The sequence below is a fragment of the Scomber japonicus genome, chromosome 14, assembly GCF_027409825.1.
Source record: "Scomber japonicus isolate fScoJap1 chromosome 14, fScoJap1.pri, whole genome shotgun sequence".
In the NCBI taxonomy this organism is placed as follows: Eukaryota; Metazoa; Chordata; class Actinopteri; order Scombriformes; family Scombridae; genus Scomber; species Scomber japonicus.
Genome location: NC_070591.1, coordinates 20,182,865 through 20,208,170, shown reverse-complemented (window position 1 = coordinate 20,208,170; position 25,306 = coordinate 20,182,865). Strand labels below are relative to the sequence as shown.

The window sequence follows — 25,306 nt, the reverse complement described above, 5'->3', positions numbered from 1 at the left end:
GTTCATTTTTAGCTCAGCATGTAAAAGGTAAAATTTACTGAAGGAAAGTTGGCTCAGCGGGAAAGATGGACTGAATGTATGACTTTGCTACAAAGATGGCTGTATTGAGCCAACTGGTGTTCAACATTATTGCTTCTCTCTGCAAGCCTACCAGGAAAAATCCCACTGCTCCACTGGTGTGACATTAAGCTTAAGAAACCAAACTAAACTCCAAGTGATGCAGCAGAGACGTGTAGCTGTTTCCCAACACTGCCACATGCGCAGTTAAGTGGCTTAAACTGCTGGTTGCAGCTGAAAATCTAGGTATGAATCAGAGCAAGTGAGCTGAGGCGAGTGACTTGTGCAGCACTTTGGTCGTTTCTTTCTTCCCTCTCACCTTCTCTTCTCTTCTCTCACCCAACTCACTGTAATTCGGCACCATTCACCCCCACGTCTGAAAATAAATGTCTTGCCCTCTTTTATTCATTTAACAAAGCCTGCTTCCCACTGATCTCTCATCTACAAAACAGGACAAAATGAATACACATTCTTTTTATGAGATATGAAAAGCCCTCCACACTTTTTCCCTGGTTTAAATCGCGATTATTGAGAAAGTTATAATCACACAAACAAGCTGCATGGCCATTTAAATAATTAACAAATGAGTGTGGGTAATTACTGTATATTGTTGCATTCGTTTAGCCCTGAGGAGAAGTAGAACATGCAGGCCACCGTGAGGTACAGTTTGTCTGGATGAGAGTTTTAGCAGTCGTTAAAGCGATTGGGAGGAGGAAGCTTGTCTTCACTGTAGCCCTCAGATCTGCTGTGAAGCAAAATCTGACGACAGAAATGCTGTCAGTGCTGTCAGCTCAGAGTTAGTGCACCCTGGAAAAGGGAAGAAATGCAAACAGGAACCTAATCAGTGGACTATATATGTATATACAGGCTGAGAGTGAGAAGCAGTGGAGAAGGACAAACGATCCTGCTATCAGCTGGATGAGCGTGTGGCCTTCATCTCGGGCCAAACTGCAGCAGGGAGCGTTTGGCATAAAGAGGGTGGCACAGATGCTTGAACAAGATATGTGGTTGTAATTTGTTTTTTGTTGTTGTTGTTGTTGTTGTTGTTGTTTTGCAGAAAATCAAAAGTGAATTCAAACAAAATATTTGACCGTCAGTAAAATACACAGATCTATTTGTGTTCCCTTTTTAATGTAATGTATTTGATGCAATAAGGAACAGGAATCCTTACAGTAGCTGCAACACTGAAGACTGGTGTGAGGTTGCAGAGGCTAGCACTTGTGCACAGTCATCCATATTGTTATCCTCAGCACAGATCTACATTGTGCAAGTGCTCTTTACAATACAGTGCCAATTTTGTTGTAGAAATGAGAGAGGTGCACTTAGAAAAAAGCTTGTCAAGTGGAAGAATACATTTTACTATGCATGAACTCCCTGATAAGGTTCGTCTTTAGTAGTGTCTGAGCTTTACAAATATGCAAATTACAGGTGTGGAAAAAGCAGCTGGTTTCAGTATGTTTCAATGCTCTGCTGCATTAGGATCAATAGAGGAACCATGATTCACCCATGGTCATTACACATTAAACTGAAACACACACGCATGAATACAAATCGATATAGCTGAAGATTTTTGTTGATGTAAAATTTTGGTTTGGTTAAGTAGAGAATCAAAGTCCAGATCTGCATCCAACTGGGTTGTTGTGTCTACTTTGCAACCAGAGCTTGCAGACCTTCTTTAGTTTAAAGATACATGACCCAGGTCTGCTTTGCAAATATTTTACTTATACTGTTATTGCAAACCAGTTCCTGTAAACAATTCACTATAAATAAATAAATAAATAAATAGTTTTGTAACAATATTAGTCAGAAACGATGGGATGTATTTGGATATTGATACAAAGAGTTTTTGAAGATTGAAACAAATTCATGTTTTCAGAGTACCTTTTTAACAATGTGAGTGCATGTTTGTGAAACTGAACTGCATGTTGATGTTGACCTGTGTTAGACAACATGATGAATCAGGCACTTAAACAAATTCTGCCCAACCAGCACTGCGGACATGACACGGCCTGAACTGCCTGAGAAATGGGAGGGTTGTGAGGTCACCGGATGAATGATGATGGTGTGATTCCTTTGCTTTAGCTTATCTAACACAAGATGCACACACAGTGATCCATTGCCATCACCATGTGCCATTAATCTGCTAAGTCTCTTCATATATTTGTTTAGCTGGAATGAAAGTACAATATTTAGGATAATCATTAGTTACTGCTCAACAACTAAAGATGGATCCAATGCTAATCCAATGTTTTCGTGTTTGTTTGAGCTTAGGCATGCTTGAATTTCAATGTAGGTTTAATATCTCTCTGCTAGTAGCAAAGGTAGCAATGCCACACAAACAAGTTAAATGTAGATATCAGATGTCTCATACTGACCACCAAACACCTCCTGAGGTGAAATGGGAATGGAAATATGTTCAGCTATTTTTCACTGGCTTTAATAAAACCATGTATTGCTATGTCAGAGATGCAAATTGTAGGTTTATAGTATATTTTTACAACTTGCATAGAAAACTGTGATCAAATGATGAAAAATTGTATATTTCTCATTGAAATGTGTCTTGACTACAAGCTAGTGAAAATAGAGAAAATGAATGACACATTTATCCATTTCAGATGCAGCAAATCTTAATACACAAAATTGAACAAAGGTCAACCTAAATCAGATATACAGTTTTAACTATACAAGTAAATGTCCACAGAGTGACAATGCTCACAATGAGACCAGTTAACCACCAGCCCATTGTGTGCCCTTGAAGCAATCAATGACAATGTTCTGCTTCCTTGTGGCAAGTGAAGTCATCATTAAGTTAGCATATATTTTCAGAGATTTCTATCAAATGTATATACTGCAGTGTTCTTGTCAAATTTTGAACCCGAATAAGGCAAGAAGTAAATTCATGAGTCTCATTCTGCAGAAAAATGTGAGTTACTGTTAGTGAGTTACCGTTCGTTGTTGTTTTGTTGTCTTATTTTTCTCCCCAACAAAATCAAATTCATGTCCACATGGACCATGAATGAAATTATACAGGCATTCATTACAGCAGCTAAAGGCTAAAGGGGGGGGGGGGTGCTGATTTACCCAGATATCATTTGAAGACAAACTGGGATTGGTCCTTTTCCCATTCCATTATGTTAACTCACTGTTTGCCAATACATACTAGTCCAAGTTTATAAGGATAACTTTGAAGTTATTTATTTTATTTCAGTGAATAAAAAATATATAGTATAGTACAAAATTCTTTAACATTTTTTCTTAGGCCCACATTGAATACCTTGAAGGGTTCCTATCTTATTTCCACTGACTTCTTATTAACTCTTTCATCCAGAGAAACCAACACATATCCTGACATACATACAGTACATACATCTGAAACCTTCATGTGTGATAATAGCCATCTAAAAAGATAGCAAAGGTGAAATAGTCCCTGTAGCTGCCTGGAGATTTCCCAAAATGCCCCATTTAACACTCTTATATTGAGTTACTAATTCAATACAAGACACAAGATTTATTTTAAAGCTAAAGTCGATTTGTTTTATTTGCTTGTTCATCTCTTTAATATTTTGTGTCTGTTGGAGAAATATATTTACTCAGAACCATATCAGTTGATGCCTTAAGGCCTCAAAGGAAAGCTGGCTCGACAACACTGAGTTTCATCACTCAAAAATGCATATATTATTTTTTGTGTAATGTTTGCCAAGTTCAGTTCAGTTTCACAAATGGTCCTTTAGCCAAGAATCCCATAACACTATATAGAATAGACAAAATGCACAAGGCAAGATATGCTATCACCAAGTGTGCTCATAAGAAACTAGAAGACCAGGAGTTGCAGTGTTGGAAACAGCTAGTACTGTAGCAGCAGCATGAACAGTAGCAGGTAGATCCAAGCGTAGCACTCCATATTATGAAAGCCATCTTATTGTCTTAACTAAAAGTGAGTGGTGGCACCATCCTCCACGTGTTGACCCCTTAAAAATCAAGCTTTAACTTTGTGAAGGGCGTCCTGTGTGTACAAGGTCATGCATGGTCAGAGTAAATCTCAGCGAACAAACAGTCTGACCCGAGAAGCCTCAGCATGGGTTTATCTCTGTATACTCATGCTAACACTTCTGTCAACAGTCAACTTTTACAAGCTCTAGCAGCTTTATTGTGCTTTGGATCAGCTGCCAGCTTTCCAATTAAAAACTCTGCCAGTCTCCTTCAAACCAACAGAACGCTGTTGGCCATATTAATTCATTAACAAGAATTAACAAGAGAAGTGCACGTGTGTGGTGTGTCAAATGTTTTGGAAATCTACCAAAAACCTGTTTTCTCATAGGGTCCCTGTATGACACAGGAGACAAAAATGACACAGAAGTTTGGTGTGACAAAGTTTAAGGAATACAAATATGAAATGCTCATGTGTGTCAAAGTACAAGCAGGCTAATTCATGTTGGGTGAGGCTTTGCTGCATCAGGTTCTGAATAATTTGCTGTCACTGAACCGTGATCCTGCTCCGTATTTAGGAATATCAAACCGTCTATAGTCATTGAGCAACACAATGAGCCGAAACACACATGCAAAAGTCAATAAGTGGATGACTGGAGATGGTATAATCTAGTCTAGAAAAAAATGCCACAAATATTGAGCTGAAAAAATCCTGAGAAAGCTTTGAATAGTTAAAGTATGAAAGTTTCTAAAGTTGACATGTAATAAGGAGTCTACAAGTTTAGTTGTCACACGTCTAGAAAATTAATTAGTTTCAGATTTACTTGGTGTTCACACAGAATTATTCAAATCTAATAATAGTTTTTTTTGTTGAAGATCTGATTATATTCAGTGTTAAAAATATGCAAATTACATTACAGAGTGGGCAAATACATCTGCTGTGATATCCTCATGACTAAGTGAGGTGTAGGTGGGTTTATATATATAAGAAGAAGAAGAAGAAATACACAAAGTAAATTCAAAAGGAGGATGTAATAAAAAGCAGAATATTAGATTGTATGTGTGAGCTGTAATCTAACTCGCACAGAGCTTGCACACCCATTAAAGTTATCCAGTCCTTTACTTATCAGTGTGCTCCGGACAGACTCATATCTCATATATCAATGTGTAGTTAATTTACTGGTTGGATTAATGTTCACAGAGATGTCATTGACTCTGCTGTTATAAAGACTGAAATGGCTTAAGAGTGATCATTAATGTAGACCAGCTCTAATATTGTGTCACCTTGAAGTGCAAACTGGGTCAAAGCTGACATCATGTCTGTTGCAACCTCCATTTATTTATATTGAATTTTCATCACACAAAAAAAAAATCTACAAACATAACACATCCCACACTCAAAAACAGAGCGAAAAAAAAGACAGAGATAAGTACAACAATGTTTCAGACTATATCATTAAAAAAGAAAGAAAAAAAGAGTTTGGCTAAGAATAGCAAAATTGGATACCACGCAGCAGGGTCTCCCACTAACAAGCAGGAAAGTTAAGGTGTCTAATAATTGGGCCCCAGGTAATGTCAAATTTTTCATGAAAACCATGTATGTTGCTTCAAAGACTCTCAGGTTGTATACGTAAGACCAGTTCCCTAAACCATCTGGAGAAACAAGGAGTGCTGGTAGCCTCTATTGCTATTAACGCACCAAACATCAGGGTCTGCTGTACAGTGTGTGACAGTTTAAGAGAAGCTTCAGAACAACCAAACGATGCAATTAGAGCATCAGGTCAATTTATATATCATAAATTTTACAATACAAAGAAAATATTTCCTGTCAAAAAGGGGACAAAACCAGAGAGTATGACCTTGAGTTACATCTGTCGCAAATATCAAATATGTCAGGATACATTTTATTAATATTTTCTTTAGATTAGTGTAATCTATGCATGACTTTGAACTGAATCTGCTGCTAGCTGGCTTTAATTTAACCTTAATGGATCCTCCCCATCACCTCCCTCCACACCTCCTCAGTCAACTCCACACTTATTTGATGATAAGTTATTATCATCACTGTCATATTAGAAACATTATCACACATTTTGAAACAAGATGTTTAGAATCAGGATGTTGTTTCATTAAAACATACAAAGTGTTCTTGGTGGCTTTTAAAACATTTGAAAATGATCTGATCAAAAATGGGCTTTATAAAGGGAGAAAACTTCTTTCAGTTCCATACAAGATGCAAAGTGATTATTTATGTACTTGCCTGCAATGATTGTCAAAACTTTATCATTTCAATAAGTAAAGACTTGATCTGATTATGGTGGAATAAAATTATGATTGAAACAAATAGGTGAATATAAAGAAAATTTCAGGTGCATCAACCATCTGTTTAATTTGTTTTAATTTGTTAAAATTTTAATTGAGTTTTGCAGGATATAACTATCCTCCACCAGGTACAATGGATCATTCTCAGTGGAAAACAGAGGAGCTGACAGACTGTTTTGTGCTGCATGAGACTCCAGTTGCAGTATCACTTCTACTTGTGTATCAGAGAGCTCACTTGTATGTCATAAGGGAGATTTCCATTAAAAGGAAAATCTTGGAAATATCTTACTGACAAAAGAATGTTTCATCATTCTGAATTCTGAATAGCAAGGGGGAGATTAAATCAATGTAGGACTTTAAAAACTCTTCACTGAACCGTTTTGATTTTATTGCATCTTTAATTTCTCGAACAGTAATACTGACATCGGACCGTTGATCTTCCAATTAGTAGACAACCCACTCTACCTCCTGAGTCATATCCTCTGCGTCACAGTTCAGATTTTCCCAAAAGAAGAACCTTGAAAAAAATGGACCTATACTCACCTGTGCACCCTGCAGCTGCCTGGCCAACTGTTCTGGCTTTTGTCTCAGCTTGAGTATTTGCTTATTGATCTGATCGCTCAAGATGGTGTTCATTCTTGAATTCGATGCACAGAGAGGATGTGTGTGCCTTTTTCTGCTTCTTGGATGCTTTGTAAGCAATGATTTTGTTTCTTATCACGGCTTTAAAAAATTCCCACAGAATAGAGTCAGACCCGGCACCGTTATCATTAACTGACAAAAAATCTTCCATGGCTGCTTTCATATAATCATGAATATTATTTATCCTGTTTATTTTTAAATTTTGCTCTAGGTGACAGAAGCTTTTTGGGCTCTCTTGCTCTACTTTCATTACATGACACATACACAATAAGCAAAACAAAACAAAGTTGCAAAAACACTGCTGTCAAAAAACATAGCCAGCTAAAGAAATAGGTTGCTGCCTCCGCTGTTTTGTCATGGTTACAAAAACATTTTGCTGGCGGTGCCGAATCTTGTGGGCTTGGCTTAAGTGTTTCTGGGAAATAAGCCTGTTTATCTGTCAGCAATGACAAGATAATGAATACTGCTTTGTCCACTCCCTTATCTGCTGTGTAATGATCCGTATCATGTTTGATAATGGGTTGAGAAAAGTGGTTCGGAATCACAAGATAACGATATTCCACAAAAAAAGTTATTGAAGCTGTCAATTACAGGCTGCGTGTGCTGACACAATAAGGAACTTTTTCAGCAGCTTGAAAGAGAGAGTTTCCTTGGGCTAATTTCCTTTTTATGTCCTACCTCGTCTTGTTGTACAGGTTTGTGAAATTATTTAGAAATCTTGTCCTGATTTTGTGAGTTGTTGGTCTGCCAGCCACTCTGAAGCCAATTTGTAATCAAAAATGCACTTTTTCAAACCCCTTAATATAAAAAAAATAAAAATGGGTCCTCTACTCTTAACAATGAATCCATAGCTCTTTTGAGAAATATTTATTTTCTACTTCTGTAATCTCTCCCCTGCATTTTGTATCCAAAACATCACATTCTTCATTAAGTATTCAATGCTGAGCCACGCCATGTGTTTCCTGTGTGTCAAGATAATTTCAATTTGTTGACATTTTGCTACTGTTGCCAGCATCTGTTGCAGTCGTAAGACAAATGTTTTTGGGTTTTTTTTTTTCTTTTTTTAATATATGAGGCATGCCGCATTTTGTTCCCGCAGGACTACAATGACGAGATCAGACAGGAGCAGCTGAGAGAGCTCTCCCTGCTGAACGGCTCTGAAGATTCAAGCAGAGGGAGGTGTGCACAGGGAAGGAGCACACGACCAACGACCACAGCATCCGCAAGGTAAAGTGCTAATTACAGGTGTGTGAAAAGACAAGGTGGGTGAAAGTTGAGTGTTTGTTCGTGTGAATACAAAAATAAGTTTCTTGAGGTTTGGGAATTATTAAAAGTTACTTTTTTGTGTTTCAATGTGGCAATCTTCACCTTAAAAAACTTCTGCTGTGAAAGCCCACATGCACTCCTAAGCTTTGTTGGCTCTGTGGTTAAATTGAAACGTTAAAAAAAATAGTGTTAAACAGTTTTTTGGACACACAGGAGTGGAAATGTCCTCCTACATGTAGTTTTCTGTTGCACGTGTGTCATGAATATGGATGGATGATGATGGAAAAAAGTTAATTCAACTGTGTAGAAACCCCAAAACAGTCATCTGCTTTCACTTTACACACATTTTGTCATTCAGTGCCATATATTGGATAGAAAGTTAGTGTGAATGTCAAATTAATATATTCATAATGAAAATGGAAAAGCCATCTCCACGGTGAATTTTCTGATTAATTGGTTTACTGGCAAACATATTATATATTTTCATATAAATGTACTTGCATCTCTTCCTCAGGTTTGAGTTAATAATTTTAAGCAGTATTTTCTACTTATTTTATTTATTTTTGCACTCTTGGCTGTCATTTTACAAACTCAAAAACAGCTCAAGGGAATGCTAGGATGTAGACAGGACCAGCCAGCTACTGAAGAACTTAATACTACAGAGCATTTGTTTGGCTTAGCCATGCATGCAGCTGCTTGTGTGAAGCGCCTGTCTCTCTGGTCCCCTTTTAAGTTCCTTTTTAGAACAAATTGTCTGTAATCTACCTGAGCCCTGGCTGTCCTGCAGGAGTAAGCAGGTCCAGTTCTACATGACAGCCTAGCCTAATTCAGGCAACACATGTACTGTAGATGAGCTAAATCCAGCAGCAACGCGGGACGCTCCCAATTTAAAGTCACCAACACCACTTCCCAGATTTCCTCCTTATGGCGCACTGATAAGCGATTATTTAAAATCTCCATGAAAAATATGCACCAGTAATTCCCCTTTGAGTGTCAGTATTTTTGGATCACAATAGACTGCTACCTAGTGAAGGATGTGCCAGAGGAAGAAGGGGTGTCCTAGCCCACCTACATCCTGCCGCTGTTAAAATGTAAGTTAGCAGACAATAGATGGCTTTGCAATGCTAAATCCGCCCTGCAATCCCTACGGTGATCCTGTGGTCCTGCTGCTGGACACTCACTAGCAACAATCTGTCCCTTAAGTATAATCACTCTTTGCTCCCCTTTTGCAGGTAAGCATATAACCTGCATGTTTCCAGCAGTTTTAGACAGATAGAGATGTGATTTTGTAGAAACGCAGACACAGCACTGCTCTATCGTGTTATTGAATTAACCACACCGTGTCCCACAGGCATGTTTGCTGAGGAGAAAAAAACACAAAGTGACACTTTTCATCTCTGTGATCATTACAAGATCTACCTCAGTGCCAGCGGAGGTTATGCTTATCTTGTGTTTCACCCAGACATATACTGTACGACAACCACCAACTGAGGCAGCCTGCACATATACCCAACGATAAGAGGGATTTAACTGATTTCACTGACATCTGTACAGCTTATTTACAGAATTTGTGGAGTGATTTTCCTAAGGCAAATTGATGCCATGTCTGTCCACTTGTTTGCTTCACCAGGGGCCACAGAGGCACAGGAAGAAGTGCAGTAGCCCCTCGGGGGACAGCGGCAGTGACACACAGCAAACTTCCCAAGACTGTTTTAACAAGGGAGGTACAAGCCCCGAGAGCCAGGGGTGCAGCAGGGAGTGTTGGATACAGGCCCCCGCTGTTAGCAGTCACACATGAATCATACGACGACTATGTAAGTCCAATCCTCTTTGCACACACTGGAAAGTATAGCTGATAGTAATTTTACTTGAACTGTGTGTAAATCACACTTGGTTTAATCCCGTTTCATGTGATCTGCATGAGTCCTGATTTACATGGTGGGGTAAGGCAAACGGGGACATGTCTGAAAAATTAGGGCAAACAGGAAATGATTAAAAACAACATATTTCGATTATAATTACAACTTAAACCTAATTAAAGGCAAAACATGATTTAAGAATAATTGTGCATCTTCTTGGCATCTTAAAATAAGTTTGCTTACGTTAATAAATAATTATCTTTATTTTTATGTCAATGCGTCGAATGATGTTGCAAGCAGATATCACTATGAGCTCATAGAGCTCCTTTGTTAAATAATTATAAACACACAGTTGCACTTGGAGATAAGTTCCTTCATTACCATAAAAATGAGTACTGTATTTGGAGTTAATTCCAACTTTAATATCCTGTACTGAGAGTGGAGGCGGGCTGTTTAAGGTACCGGTGAGAAAATATGATCAAGTAAGTCAGGTTGGAGTCACAGATTAATTGCATTTAAGGACTTCTAAGAAGGAGAAGACTCCAAAGCTGTTTGTACTCACAGACAAGATTTCACAACTCTGGAAAGTACAATGGCAGATGTCTTTCAGCGTGACAACTTCAAGGTTGAATATGCCATTCATGTTACATGTTACAGTAATGTTTTGTCATTTGTGCATCACAAAATGTCCTCAGATGTCAAAGCCTGGGGAAAGTATTTTCCAAATCAGTGCCTGTTTGCAGCAGAACACACAACCATTAGCAAAGATATTTTTTTTAAAAAGGCAACAACTTTTTTTTTTTCAAGCACGTTTCAAGAGCATTTTCATTCTGGGGTAAAATGAATGGAAACCAATGGCTCCCTGAAAAGAGAGAACAGTCTTTGTTTAAAGCTGAGCTGCCTGACTTTTTGCTGCAGCCTTACACTGAATGGACAGATGTGAAAGTGGTATCAATATTCCCCTCTAACTTGTCAAGGCAAGGCAAGTTTATTTGAATAGCACATTTCAACAAGGCAATTCAAAGAGCTTTAAATTAAAACATAAAATGCATCAAGACAGAATATAAAAGCAACACATGTCAAAATAAAAAAAACATTTGATTAAAAGTGTTACAGTCAATGAAACAAATATGCATACTGTATGTGCCAAAATGTTACATTATTCCCTAAAACAGAAAAACTATTAAACATAGACATGTAACATGTGCCATAGATAAAAATGTGCTACAGAAGAGATGAGATAAAAAAAAGAGTGGTTTTAAATTTTATTTTATACCAAAAGTCCATATGTTGTGATTGGTTGCACCATTCCACTCAGGGGTGTAGACAGATCCTTGACCAGCGGTTGGAAAAACCTTTGTTCACATCACTTAAAGTAAGGCAGGGATTCTACTGTATAACATTTTTCAAAGCCCTAGTTGAAAGTATGTTTGTCCTCAGATCTGGGAAATTTCTCAAGGTCATTTTGAAAAACTACACTAGGTGGGCTCTAAGTTTCATCCAAATGAAAAAGGCAACACTTTTACCAGTCTATTTCCTCAGAGCCTTCCTACTAAGCAAAGCCCCCATGTGTGCTGGCAGTTGAAGATTGGGCTGTCTGCATGGGGAAATGCACAAGCGCAGTCTCATTACCAAACCAAATTGAGTTCTGATGTAGAGCCTGTGTATTTCTGAGGAGTGAAAAGGCGAGGCATTTCTTCTCTTTGTAATTGGAGGTTGGAAAGGAGGGTGGGAGCACAGAGACTAGGGGATTATGGAAAGATGAGTTTGTCCTGAACATTTTCTTCTCTCATATCTCACTTTGCAATTTTTTTTCTACTACATTACACAATTTTCTTTGAGCATGTTTTCAGAATGAAGCAAGACCTCTTTATAAAAGGGTCCAGGTTTGTTTAGTTGTCTTTTTCAATCACTGACTATACAACATGCTGTAACGCTTGTTGTTATTCCACTACAAGAATCCTGCACCGTACAATCTAATGAAACACAATAATAGATCAGCAGCTGTAGATGCAGCTTTGTTGCTACATCCTGTATTTGTCTTTGGGAAGAAACGCACTGTTGTGTGTGTGTGTGTGTGGGGGGGGGGGTATCGTGTAGATGTCTCCAGAGACTGTGGATTGATGGATTCTGTCAAACCGTCAGTCGGTCTCATAAAAGTGATACTGTGAGAATGTCCATAATTATGCCTAATCGAGGGTGGTATTGATTTAAAACTTCAGTGGAAAGCGTGAGGAAGCTGGCGGTTATCATGTATCATTGTTTGCTTTATAATTTATGAACTCAACATTTTCTCTTTATCTTTCTCCCACAAATCTCACCTTGCTGTATCCTTTACACCACAGCTCCGTTTTCTTTGTTCTTCCCAGATCGTAGCTCTTTGTACAAAAAGCTTTTGCTTACTCTTGCTAGTCAGTTGTACAAGAAAAATGCAAAGCTTCACTTTCCCATCACTCACTGAGACCATATAAAAAAGGCTTGCCAAAAACAAAAAAAAACAACAAAAAACAGATTGGCATGCTTTAGTGTTGTTTGAATGGTAGTCTGTGAAGGAATTTGAAGGCAGATTGAGATTTTCTCTTTTTACTAAGGATGTTAAATAAGGCTGCTAATTTTTTTTTTTACAGTCAATAAATCCTAAGAATAGACCAAATCTTACAATTATCATATGTGTGTAAAGCCTGATATACTGTAGTTTGTTCTACTGTGCCATACACCTCCATCCAAACTATTAAAAGCACATCACTGAGCCTCACCACTGCACTGGTGATCTGTTCCTTTATTAGACATGGGCATAGTAGTTTATTTTGAGAGCATCTCACATACACTGTTCTGCTGCTGTAAATACTCACTGGAGTGCCACATGTGTATTAATCCGTAGCTGACTTTATTCCAGTTTGGAAAACAATTGTTAAAAACTGCAGTGCACTTTCAGTATTGGCATGGGACCACAGGACTGCCAGAGACAGGGGTGGGAAGTCACAAATATCGAAAAAAACAAATTAGTTAATTCAGTCAATTTTGGTCTTTATTTTGGACTTCTTGACAAAACAATGTTTAATGTGACAGACCCACAGTCAAGTTTGGCATTTAGTTTAAGTTGTTAAGGTGTTAAGGTAAATCAGGTTTTCTTAGTGAGTCATTTTTTGCATAAACCCAATGAATGCTGCCATTAGTCTGTACGTCGGGCAAGAAAGTTCCTATAATGAGGTTTTTCTTCACTTACATTACATACAAGCTGCTGGTATTGTGTCTGACACGTGGAGATTTACTACCAGCCTTCAAAAATATATAAAGGTAACCTTCAAATTCAAATCAAATATTAAAAATAACAGTCAATCATATGACTAAATCCTTAATGCAGCCACTGTTTTGTTTCCTGTATCACAGTTGCATTGTGCCTCATCCTTTAATGCTAAGTCATTAGCAACACTGCACAATGTTCTGGCAGAAACCAATTTGCATATGATTGCTTATTCATAACCAGCATGTACATATGTAGTTATGCATGCATCCTGGAGTTTACAGTCATTCTGTTTAGTGAATAAATTGTTTTTCTCCTCAATTTGGGGTGAGTTCCCTCAAACAGTTCCCGTGTTTCTGCCATGGAGCAGGTCATCATGCACTAGGGATTCCTCTCGAGACTGTAATGATTAATGGACTCTGTCATCCTGTCAGTGTCATAAAACTAATACAGTGACAGTGACCATTATTGTACCTCTTAAAGGATAACAACGATTCAGAGGTAAAGTGGATTGCAGTCCTTCACTGTAGTGGCAGGTTCGGGGGGGGGGGGGGGGGTTAGTCTGCATACATTTAGGCATCTATGCACTGAGCTGCTGCAAATGTTTTTACATGTTTAAGTCAGCATTAATGTGTTTCATCATTCTTCACACAGCTTTATAGCAGATCCTTCACACTTTGTCATATGTAATCCTCCCAGGATTGATGACTGACGAAAATTGTTGTTTTGGTTGAAGGATGTTAAGATATTACAGCAGACGTGCTACCAAATGATCTGTTGTTTCTCTAGTATATACTTGTTTTGGCTGTGAATTCTTCATATTTTTTATTGACAACAAATCTGCAGAGCCAAACCAACAATTAACTGAGCCCTGTTACAAGTATTGTATTGTGTCATAGGCCTGAGTTGTTGTCCAAGAACTATTACAAACATGTCAGCAATCCACATTGTTACACTGAATGACATTTTACTTTATTGCAAGGAGTTTGGTGATGGTAGAAACCTCCAAAAACTAATAACAGTGAAGAGGTTTTCAGAGAGTATTTATGTGAACCCACCGTTATGTGCTTCCATTTGCACATTTACATTTTTGGTAAACACAATTTGAGCCAGGAATAACTGAAAATTCAAACAGTTAATGATAGCCTGGAATTTTTATGCTCTTTGGCAATTATTTGTCATATTTATTATCAAGACACCAAGCAATCGGCCACCCATCTGTATTAAGCCACAGAATGAATCCTCCATCTGTACTATAATGTGAAAGTGCTTAAAAAGCAGATCTCTTATCCAGTCGAAACAAGCCTGTTTTCTAGTTATGAGTTATCTGCTTCTTCTGCAAGAATCACAAAATGATTCCTACTACTGGGCTCTGTATGGTATGTGATAATGTGCCACCACATTTCAAACTGTATATTTTGGTACATCTGCAAAAAGGGTGTTTCATGGTTTCCCACACAAAGCATAGCTGGAATAGGACAGGTTGATGCCAGGTATCCAGCTGAGGTGTGATTCATAATATGAAAATGACTTGACGGAGACATGTCATTACAGGTGTAGGTACGCTTTCAGATATGAAGTTCCTGTTGAAGTACTTAAATTACCACTAATAACCATGATTTTGTGACTTTTTAAACAAGCATTGACGAATGAATATTTCTAATCTCCTAGGAAGAGCAGAAGCAAGACCTTTCAGTGTAATCAGTGTTAGTTCCTCTGTTTGAAAAGTGCAAAATGAGAGCAGAGGGAGATTAAAGAGTGATTGATGGCATTTTGTATAGACTGGAACCAAGGCTTCAGTTTAATGTTAAAGATCAAATCCCATCTGGATCAAATCTTATCTTTCTAATGTCAAAGCTGAAGATAGAAGAGAGGAATCTGAGACTGATACACCATTCTGTCCCTGACAGCAGACCATGAATTGTACAAATGGCTGGTAAAATTTGAAACGCGTAGCTTGGGTTTTTTAAACCTGAGCCCTGCAACCACACCAAGGCTGTGCGGGAAATGCCATAATGTGATTAAACACAGAGCTTTGGGAGGCTTTGAAGAAAAAAAATAAGTCTTCTATCTACTGTGGAAAAAGCAAAAGGACACCCTTTAGAAACGGGAAAAAAATCTTCCCATATCATCTTTTTCACAAGCATGAAAGATGCGTGAGATTCGAAGTTCTGAATATTTCTGGAAGGAGAGCAGTTTCACAGGACACCTTTTAGGATGGCATGCACATCTGCTGTAATTGCTTTATAACAATAGGTTCAGATACACTGCTGAGTTCACATTTGTTAGATTAATTATGGAAATTCTCCATGCAGAACTCTCCTGTTTATTAAAACAGATGTATGACACACACACTTCCGCTACTTCCACTTGATTATTTAATAGAAGAAAAACTCAGGTTGAATGCATAATGGCTCCAGCTGTATCATCAGGGACTTACACTGCCTGTGAGGAAGGAATCGCACAGATGCAGATACATCTAATGCTAAACACTACGAGGACAGGTAAATTAACGTCAGAGGAATCAGGAATACATATCTCATTTCAATATCTCTTCAGCCAATACAACAATATTGTGGAATGCCTTTAACCTTGAATGAAATCAAAGTTTTTTACTTGATAACCATGATACAATTTGATCAAATATATTCAAAAGTAAACTCAAAAATTAAGAGTACAACCTACAGCAAAAGGTGCACGCTGATTAAATTTGCAAAGGTAGAAAACAATGAAGAGCAGCATCTATTCACTGAGACAAAAGGCTGCAAATCTCATTTTCCTCTCCAGTCTGCTGTGTGGAGAGGCATTCACAGGCAGCTCCCTATGAAGATCCGTCACTGTCAGGGGACATACAGGTTGTCAATTGATAATGAAGCACAGTGCTAAGGGCCTTTAGGTTCTTGCTGTCCTAATTACACTGAGCGAGGACTCTCCACCCTTGTGTTAACATTTGATTTATTTCCTCTGCCTTGTTAAGAAGGACCAGCGTTAATTGTTTTTACAGATGAGTGTCAAACTAGAGGAACCAAGCCTCATTAATTAGGGGTCGGCATATATATACAGATACTAATCTGAAGACAGCTTGTTTTGTGTGTCAAACTACTACTGGGGTCAGCAGAGAGATAAGCCAGAGTGCAATAAACATTTTTGTATGTTTTCTTAGAGCTGACGTTGAAACATTTAAAGGCTTCATTATATTTATAACTGGTATTTCACACTTCATTTCTATACAAATCCTGTCAGTTAGACATCAGTTAGAACCATGCATGTACGGTAGATTTTATATCTTAAAAGTTGGGGAATGACCTGAGAGGAGGGTTTTGGTGATTTTTATGGGTATGGACACAGCCAAGTTATAAAAATGTAAGTACCCATGCTACTATGCTGGTATATTTCCATGGGGGCTGTTTTTTATGCCCAAAACGTACCCTAGTCATTCAACTTAATGTGTTGAAATCACAAAGGTATGTTGCTGCTGTGCCAGTTTGTCATATGGACAATAAATAAGTTTCTTTTTTCTTTTTTGGGGTTTTTTTGGGGTTTTTTTTTTGCCAGGATGTTTTTGTTCAAAAAGTAGGATTGCTGCCTAAAAAGTAAAACAGACATTCACTAAGCTCCTCCTTTGTTACCGTTGTGCCTGCCAAGCTTTCCAGTCACACACACACAGTTTCCAATGGCAGATGTAACACTCGAAATTCATCGTAATTTTTTTTTTTTTAACAATGGAGCTTTCATTTCACACAGAACTGAAGATGAGCAGGGTTCATTTCTAGGTGACGACCATCAATTTTGTCACTATAGATTTGATCAGTTCTAGCTATTTCAAACTGTTGAACTTGGTTTAAATGTCCTTATTTTTGAAGTCAGTAATGTATGTGGGCTTTTTTCATAACATGTCATAACACAGTGCTCTCAAGTTTAATGAAAAGTTGAAAAAACGTGAGATTACACATATACAGATATTTTCTATATGTTATTTAAAGGTAGGATAGTTTTGCCTGTTCCCTCTGCCCCCCCACTTTCCCCATATACACAGAAGACAGTATTTTTTCCCACCCACATCCTGCTTCTAATTGGCTCTGACCGAGATGGCAACGAGTACTAGCCAATCAGAGGCAGAGCAGGCCAATCTGTTTTTTCTCTGGTTTGGAAAACGTCGCGACTGATGGTGGACTATAATGTACTTGGTACATCAGTCTATATTTGATATCCCATCTGTTTTCTACGGTATCTGTGTACCGTGGCTACAGTTTTGCAAAACCACGCACAAGTCTGTACCCACAGTTTAAAATCCGTCCCCACAGATTTTAAAACCGTGTACACATTTATTTTTCTCTCCGCGGAACCTAGGGGGGGCTCCGTAGAAAAAGTCGCTCGTTTTGGCTTGTTTTCACAGGCCTGGTTGCTTATTTGTATCGGGAGATCTGGCAACACTGATTGGCTCACATTTGCGGGCGTCAGGGAGCCGCTATCAATATGCGAGAGAGTTGGGATGTATGGATTACATTCTGTATATAATATATTAATATCTGTGCAGTGGGATCTATCACTTCTTCTGTATCAACGATAGGTGTGGCGTGAGAGTGTGTGAACTGCTTGAAATGCATGTGTCTCACGGTCAATGCGAAAAATAAGTCACCACAGGTCACCACAGGTCACCAGAGGTCACCACAGGTCACCACAGCACCACATAAAAACAGACAAACAGTTCAATTTAGGGCTTAGATACTTTTTCCTCCTCAGGTTTTACTTTTTGGAAAGATGGGGGATAAAGACACCAGCCTTTTTTTGTTGTTGACACAACGTCACACCAATGCTTGTTTGCATGTTGTGTTAATATTGTTGATTTTTTTTTTCTGCTGGAAATGTGCTTCTATGTGTCATTGATTTAAAGTTCAGTTCAGACTCTGAGGTCTATTTCTCAGATGCCATGCCAATCATAAATAGCAAAACACACCAGTTCAACTCTAGCCTAGTTACGGTTGCTAAGCTATAATTGAACTGAAAGGAAAGGCATAGAAAATGATCAGTTAACAATATTTGATGACCCAAATGATCAGTTCAAGGAGAATATCTTTTAGAGACTATGTTTTAAAATGTGACATTTTCTAGATGAAAAAGCACAATCCAGAAATACAACTGATGTGTTAGAAAATGTAAACAGCAGCTTGACTCTGAGATAACTTTATCAATGGCCTACCTGCCTCACGGTGAGCTGAGCACATACACATCTCTCCAGTAAACAAACAGTGACTGTAAACTGGGCTCTGATGTGTTCAGATGAATTCAGTCTGGCTATAGTTTGAATGGTTATTTATTTTGTATATCCAGCTCTCTAAGAACAACACTGATGTATATTTTTTGTATGCCCGATGACAGCACAAATAATAAGTTCAATTGGTTAACATCCCCCCTTTAACAAATATAGTGAAAAGAACTGATCTATTACATATTCTATCTTAACATTACTGTAATGTAGGGAGGTTTTATTTTCATAAAATATTACTGAAATGAATCCACTGATTGCTTTACTGTTATGGGCCAGTGAGGAGAGTTTTGTCATGTGGGATTGCCAACAAAATGGTCAATTACTGAGATATGCAGGTCTCTGACTCTGCCTTTGTGGGGAACAGCTCATGTAAGAATAGAATAAGTATTGGATCCCCTGAACAACTTAATCCTTGACATAATCCCTAACTTTAATTTAGTCAAATTCATATTCACACAAATAAAGCCACACAGGAGCCAGAGCTGTTTGAATCAGCATTACCCTGCAGGAGAGTGTGTTGTTGCCTTAAATGTAATATCTAATGCGTTGCTGCACTTGATGTCCTTCACACTGATGTGCCTGCTTTTGTGACACAAAGCATTACCAAAGCAGCCACACCTAATGCAAGATGATATTAGTCTATTGTTACAGGCAGACATGGAGGAATAATGCATTGTTGAGGCCATGTCTGGCATAAATAACCTTCAGAGAAGCTTTAAATGTACCCTGCTGATTTAAAATGCATTTGATGAGTAGAAGAAACTGAATACTTGAATGTATCATAGTAGAGCTTCATTTGAAATTGGAAAGGATTAGACGATATTGGATCGTGATGGGAAAAAAACACAAAAAACATTTGCGCTTAAAATGATAGGCTCATAGTTTTTCTTGTCTGTCTTAAAACAACAGTCAGGTGCATATATGAACACTGAAAGAGCTTTTCCCCCGTTGTAATCATTCCTCCTGTCCATACTGGCTATTAAAAGATCTCCTACATATGTGCTTTCAATGTAAGTGATGAGGGCCAAAATCCACAGTGTGTACGCACATGTCATTTTGTGCATGCTTATATATGTGGATTCAGCAGTCTGAGTTAGTCACATCTGGATATCTGCCAAATTCAGTCTTTTTATGTCTTTGTGTTTTAACAAAGTGTTTATCTGTTGAGCTGCAGTGGAAGTATAGTAATTAAAAAAGGGACATGGTATTAACATAACTAACATTGAACTACTTGATTTGATTAACATGAAGCTTTATACTAGCTTCAGATAAACTATTAAATACATTTTTGCACAGAAGGAGGCTTGCTGGAATTGGGCCCCCATCACTTATATTGTAAGTGCATTACGAAGAGACCTTTTAATGGTCAGCATGAACAGGAGGAATGATTACAATAAGAAAATGTTAATTCACCTGACTGTTAAAACAGACCTGAAAAATTGTTGACCCATCATGTGCACAATACAACAAATAAAAAGGCCAGACCAAAAAAAAAGACAACAAGTCACACTTTGGCCTTACTCCAGTTAACATTTTAATCAGGTTAAACTGTTTATGTGAACCTTTGGTCCACTGTGATTAATTATCTCTGCGGTAATGAATAAACCATTTAACCATTTATTATGTCACATACTTTTTCAAATACATCAGTCCACCATCAACAACCCTTTGAGTGTCCAGTTATGTCTAAAAAAGGGAGAGAACTGATGATTATCTTACTTATCTACTAATCTGTGAATAATTATATGAACACTGGATGATTTTTGCAGATGACAAAGCACTGAAGTTAGGTGTTTGCATGCCCCAGTAACCTATTTAATAGCACAGTATTTAATATTAGAGGCTTCTTAGCTAGCTCTCCTGTGGTTTGTTCTTCTAACTGTGTCTTGATGTTTACTTAAATTGATCCAAAACCAGGTTACTTGCATAACTGGGTTGAGAACAGTCCTCTGTAGATACAAACTGTCACTAACTGGATTAACAAACTGGGGGAAAGAAGCTGAGACTCAACAGGGAGATGATTTGTAATAGGAGTAGCCTCTTCACTGCAGTAATGTTTGTAGCTTTTACAAGAAAAAAACGTACATTTTCATAGCTTATTGTCATTACATAATTACATTATATTGCATATTGTCATTGTAACTGCAATCGTGACACTGTCAGTTTCCTCATGCTGGTGTTTTCCTCCTAACAGAAGCCTTTTCAGAATGATCTTTCCTCTGTGTTCGAAGAGGAAAAAAAATACCATGTGTTTATGAGAAATATACAAATAGTGTTATATTTTACCTGCTTTACACCTACAAAGAATGCTTTTTTAAAGTACTATGCTATTGTACTGCAGGCACATTTAAGAGGTCATCTTTATTGTTATTGAACATTACTGTAGTTGCTTGCAGGATGATTGCTGTGCTTGTTTCCTGAGTAGCCACTTATCAATAGTTGAGATCCATATTGTAGTTTACGACTCGGAAGGTGTCCATTAGGCTCCACTAGTGAGACATGTTCCCCTTGCAAACCTGAATCAATAATCTCTGTTGGACATGGGTTCTTGTTTCCTCTCCTGTTATGGACACAAAGTAATGGACTTTGCCTGAGGAACTAAGTATTGATTGTTTTTTTTTTTATGTTAATCTCTAACCAGTCAGACTGGATAGAGATGAGGAGGCAAGTAGACTTTAATACTTATAGCTTCTTCCTTCACAGGGCTATGATGATGGATATGGTGGAGAATATGATGATGAGAGTTATGAAGCCTATGAAGATAACTACAGCAATCCATCAAAAAGGTGATGTTCAAACACACACACACACACACACACACACACACACACACACACCCTGGATAAACAAAAGAGCTTTTTCAGTCACCATTTGTCTACTGTTACTTGGCCTGTAAAAGATCCACTGTCAATAACTGTCTTACGGGTCATCACTCTGTGTGCCATAAAACTCTAGTGTTGTCCACAAACTATTAAAAACACATCAATGAGTCACACCGTTGCACTGGGTGACATGATCCTTCATTATGATGAACATGGGCACTGTAATTTTTTATTTATTTTTTATTTTTTGAGTCAGCCCACATACACCATCCTGCTGCTATAAATACTCACTAAGGCACTAAATGTGTATAAATCTGCCACTGAAAATAGTCCCAGACAAATGCATTATTTATTCTTGTTTGAGTAGCATTTGCTAAAAGCTACAGTGCCCAGCTGTTTTAGGAAATTACTTAGCATTTTTTTAGAAACAGAAGTATGTATTCCTATCCCGTTTTTAAAGATTTACATCCTCTGTAGAGTTGGGCTGAGAGCCAGAGACAGAGTAGGTGTTTGGTGTTTTTGGACTTCTTTGTGAGATTTCTTGACTGGAAGAGAAATATAGAACAATAGCAGCCTTAACTTTTAAATACTTTTCTATAACAAATCATTTTAACTTTCAAAAATGAACAAAAATATCTAAATACGTTCTTTGTTTTGACTGTGATATTTGCACTGTGTGATTTAGCATTTCAGAATATTATGAGTATGGACATGGAACCAGTGATGAGTCCTATAACAACTATGGTAAGTACAGGCTAATTCACAATGTGGCATGACTGTTATTTGGAAATAGTGTAAGCATCATTGATCCAAATGTGACTCACTCTTTCTTATGAAAAAAAAGGTTAGCAAAAGTGTTTTTTCTCTGGAAGCAACCAATTTACAATGATATCAAGCAGAAATACTTGCTGCTTTTCTCTCTTTTATATGATGATACAATTGATATATTTGGATGGGTCAGATAAAACAGGCAATATGAATATGTCACCTTGGGATTTATGAAATTGTGACTGAGGGTTATTGTGATATTTTACTATAGTCTGTATTCTTTGGCATGTTATAGCCCAGAAAAGATTCATCAGTAATGAAAATAATAGCTAATTGCAGCCCTACCTGCTCATTAGCTGTTAAAGTATCTATGGCATCATTATGCTTATTTTTGCTACTAATTACTGTCACAGTGATATCTGCTCTGATGAAATATGTTCCACATCTATCCTTGCACCTCACTTTAAGCCAGTGATGTTTAAAAACATAAAAAATAAAAAAAGAACAACACTATTTTGCCACTATTATTTTCAACCTAATTAGCTGAATTCATGGACATGGTGTAGGATTGTTAAAACGACTTATAAACAAACATCCTTGGAAGAAAAAAAAGTCTTGGCCAACCCTGGCTGCTGCTGCGCTGATATTTAAAAGATGTTTCACAGTAGAGAAATAAAAGAAAAGCCTTGTGGTTCCAACCCACTTCTAATCATCCTCGACCAGGGAGCCACTCCTGCACGCATCATCCATCCTACCTTCCTGGCTACAAACTCCATTTGACTAAATCAGTAAATGTGCCAGTCAAAGCTCGGGGGGCTGACTGTTGCCCATTGTAAAGGTGTTTTTTGTGTGCTTTGCCTTTTGGATATGTGCCCTCATAGGCTTATTCCAGAAAAGCTGTTACTATTGGCTGTATAACCTCTGCTGTGCACACAACACTGCACTCAGGTAAAAAAAGAGGGAAAAAAAGTACCCCCATAACACAAGCAGCTGCTCAAGCTGCTTTATGTTGACTTGTCTTGTGTGTTTAAAAAAAAAGGTTTCATAAACTGATCAGTCGTTAATCTTGTTCAAGCTAACTCAAGCAGCAACATTAGAATCACCAAAAGTTGAGTTACTATGTTGTCACATGACTGTGGCAATAAACTGGTTGCCAATATGGGTTTGCAGGTCAATTCATTTTCAGCACAATGAATTGCGCACTGGGGTGTTGAGGTCGGACCAAACCAAAACCAAGAGGGCAATGATTTGATTTTCTGCTCCATAAACACTTTCTTATTTGGAAGCGGTGCAATGTGCCATGCAGCAGAGGTGGCCATCTTTATGTAATTTGGCTGTGAGGAAGGCTGCTGACAGTCAGATCTCAGTATTGGTCCAATAGAGGGCGAAGAGCTTATAAAATTAATTTTCTATGGAGAAGCCTCTGTAGTACCTGAGATGGAATTTACTCCCTTGAATTTTCTTGTCTTTGGTTAAATGGATTGTGAGAGGATAGTATATGATAACTGTGCTTACAGTTTGACTTTGTGGCATCAGCTTTCTCAGCGCATTGAATGCAGCTTTCTGCTGTGTGCTTTTTTTTTAACTGTTTGCAGAGGAGGAGTGGCTGACTACCCGTCCCAGTCTCAGTCTCAAAGCCCCAGTTTTACGGCTGACAAGAGGGGGCTACAGAAAACATCCTTATGGTAGATACTGAAGGTGCTCCTGATATGTGATCTCTGATTTCAAACTATTTATAATTTTTTTTTAAATTCCACATAAAATGTTGTAACAGCATTTCCTTTTTTGTCCCCTCACATGTTGTCTCCCTCAGAAATTGAAACAAAAACTAACTACATACAGTACTAGTCAAAAGTTTAGACACACTTTCTCATTGATGTGAATGGGAAAGTGTGTCTTTTTGAAAAAATACTGTATAGAAAGGAAATGAAAAGAGATGGGAAGGATGTTCTTAAAATTGGTTGTCTAAATGCCATTCATTCCACCACTGTCCAAGAATACTGTAGTCATTTCAGATTTTGGACATTACACTGCTGATATCGTCTCCTGTTAGTTATTTTAAATCTCTTTCCATTTATTGCCTTTAATGCTGCAATAATCAAAGTTTACAAGCCAACCACCATACAGGTAATGCCGGGATAAGACGATGATATTTTGCCTCACTTCAAATTCAAAATCATCGGTTTTCAACCTCAATCCCCTTTCCCTGCAGTTCACTGATTGGTTTGGCTTTGGGGCTCAGACAGTTTTAAGTGGATGTTTTCCAGACTAATACCTCAGAGCGAAAAGGTAACCTCATGAGTTTCGGACTGGTTTCTACACGTCAAATTTCTTTTTCATAAATGTATTCATTATTTTGCTCAGTGAAAATAAATCAAGGGCAGGCATGTGGTTAATTTGTGGCTTGAAGCTTCTGCAGATCAGTCTGAGAAGCTTAGCTTTGTATGACTTCAGCGGTGGCATTAAGTTGTTGCATAGTTTGCAAGAAGAAGAAGAACTACCTTCTGCTCTGAAAGAACCAGAGCCCTAATGAACTCCATTAAAGGCAACAGATGGAAATTGTACATTTTCCAAAATGGAAAACCTGAATGCAAAGTGACTGACGGACCAACACATCTCTTCAAAAAATGTTTAATGTTCAGAAATCTAAACCAATCCTCAAGTTTCCCCACAATTGCTATATGAAACTCTGATGACATCATGTTAAAACTGAGTTGACAGGCAGACTAAAGTTAGTGTAAGTTATAACGTCATTTTAAATATTATAAGATGTGAGATCGTACTCGTGCAAAACTTTTTTTTTTTGTTTGGATTGAAAGCAATCAGCAATGTACAGTGTGTCATTTCTAGCGTTGCTTTGTTTTGTGTGTAATCTGTATTTGTACATAAAGCATTTAATAAAAACAGCATAAATCACAACACCATGTGTAAGACTCTCTAAATAGGTGGCTATGGAGCTTTAAACCTGTATGTTTTCTGCAGTGTGTTAACATAACTGTCACCACAACTATTTGCCGTTCTTGTTTTTAAAACTTAACATCTGCATGATTTCAGGTCACGGCTAACTCGTTTCATAAAGAAAAGCCCGCCAGCCTGTCCCAAATGAATCATTTGTTAAACAATTTATATT

General features: G+C 37.8%; 1 protein-coding gene across 1 annotated transcript in view; it reads left to right on the top strand.

The window, feature by feature from the left end:
• Window positions 1-23,872, top strand: part of khdrbs2 (KH domain containing, RNA binding, signal transduction associated 2) — a 61,339-nt gene extending 37,467 nt beyond the window's left edge. Inside the window, exons 5-9 of the mRNA XM_053333131.1 lie at window positions 8,048-8,175; window positions 9,845-10,028; window positions 21,290-21,372; window positions 22,094-22,152; window positions 23,772-23,872. Of these exons, the coding sequence (XP_053189106.1) occupies window positions 8,048-8,175; window positions 9,845-10,028; window positions 21,290-21,372; window positions 22,094-22,152; window positions 23,772-23,872 (555 nt within the window). The remainder of the gene's footprint in view (window positions 1-8,047; window positions 8,176-9,844; window positions 10,029-21,289; window positions 21,373-22,093; window positions 22,153-23,771) is intronic.
• The last annotated feature ends 1,434 nt before the right edge of the window (window positions 23,873-25,306 follow it).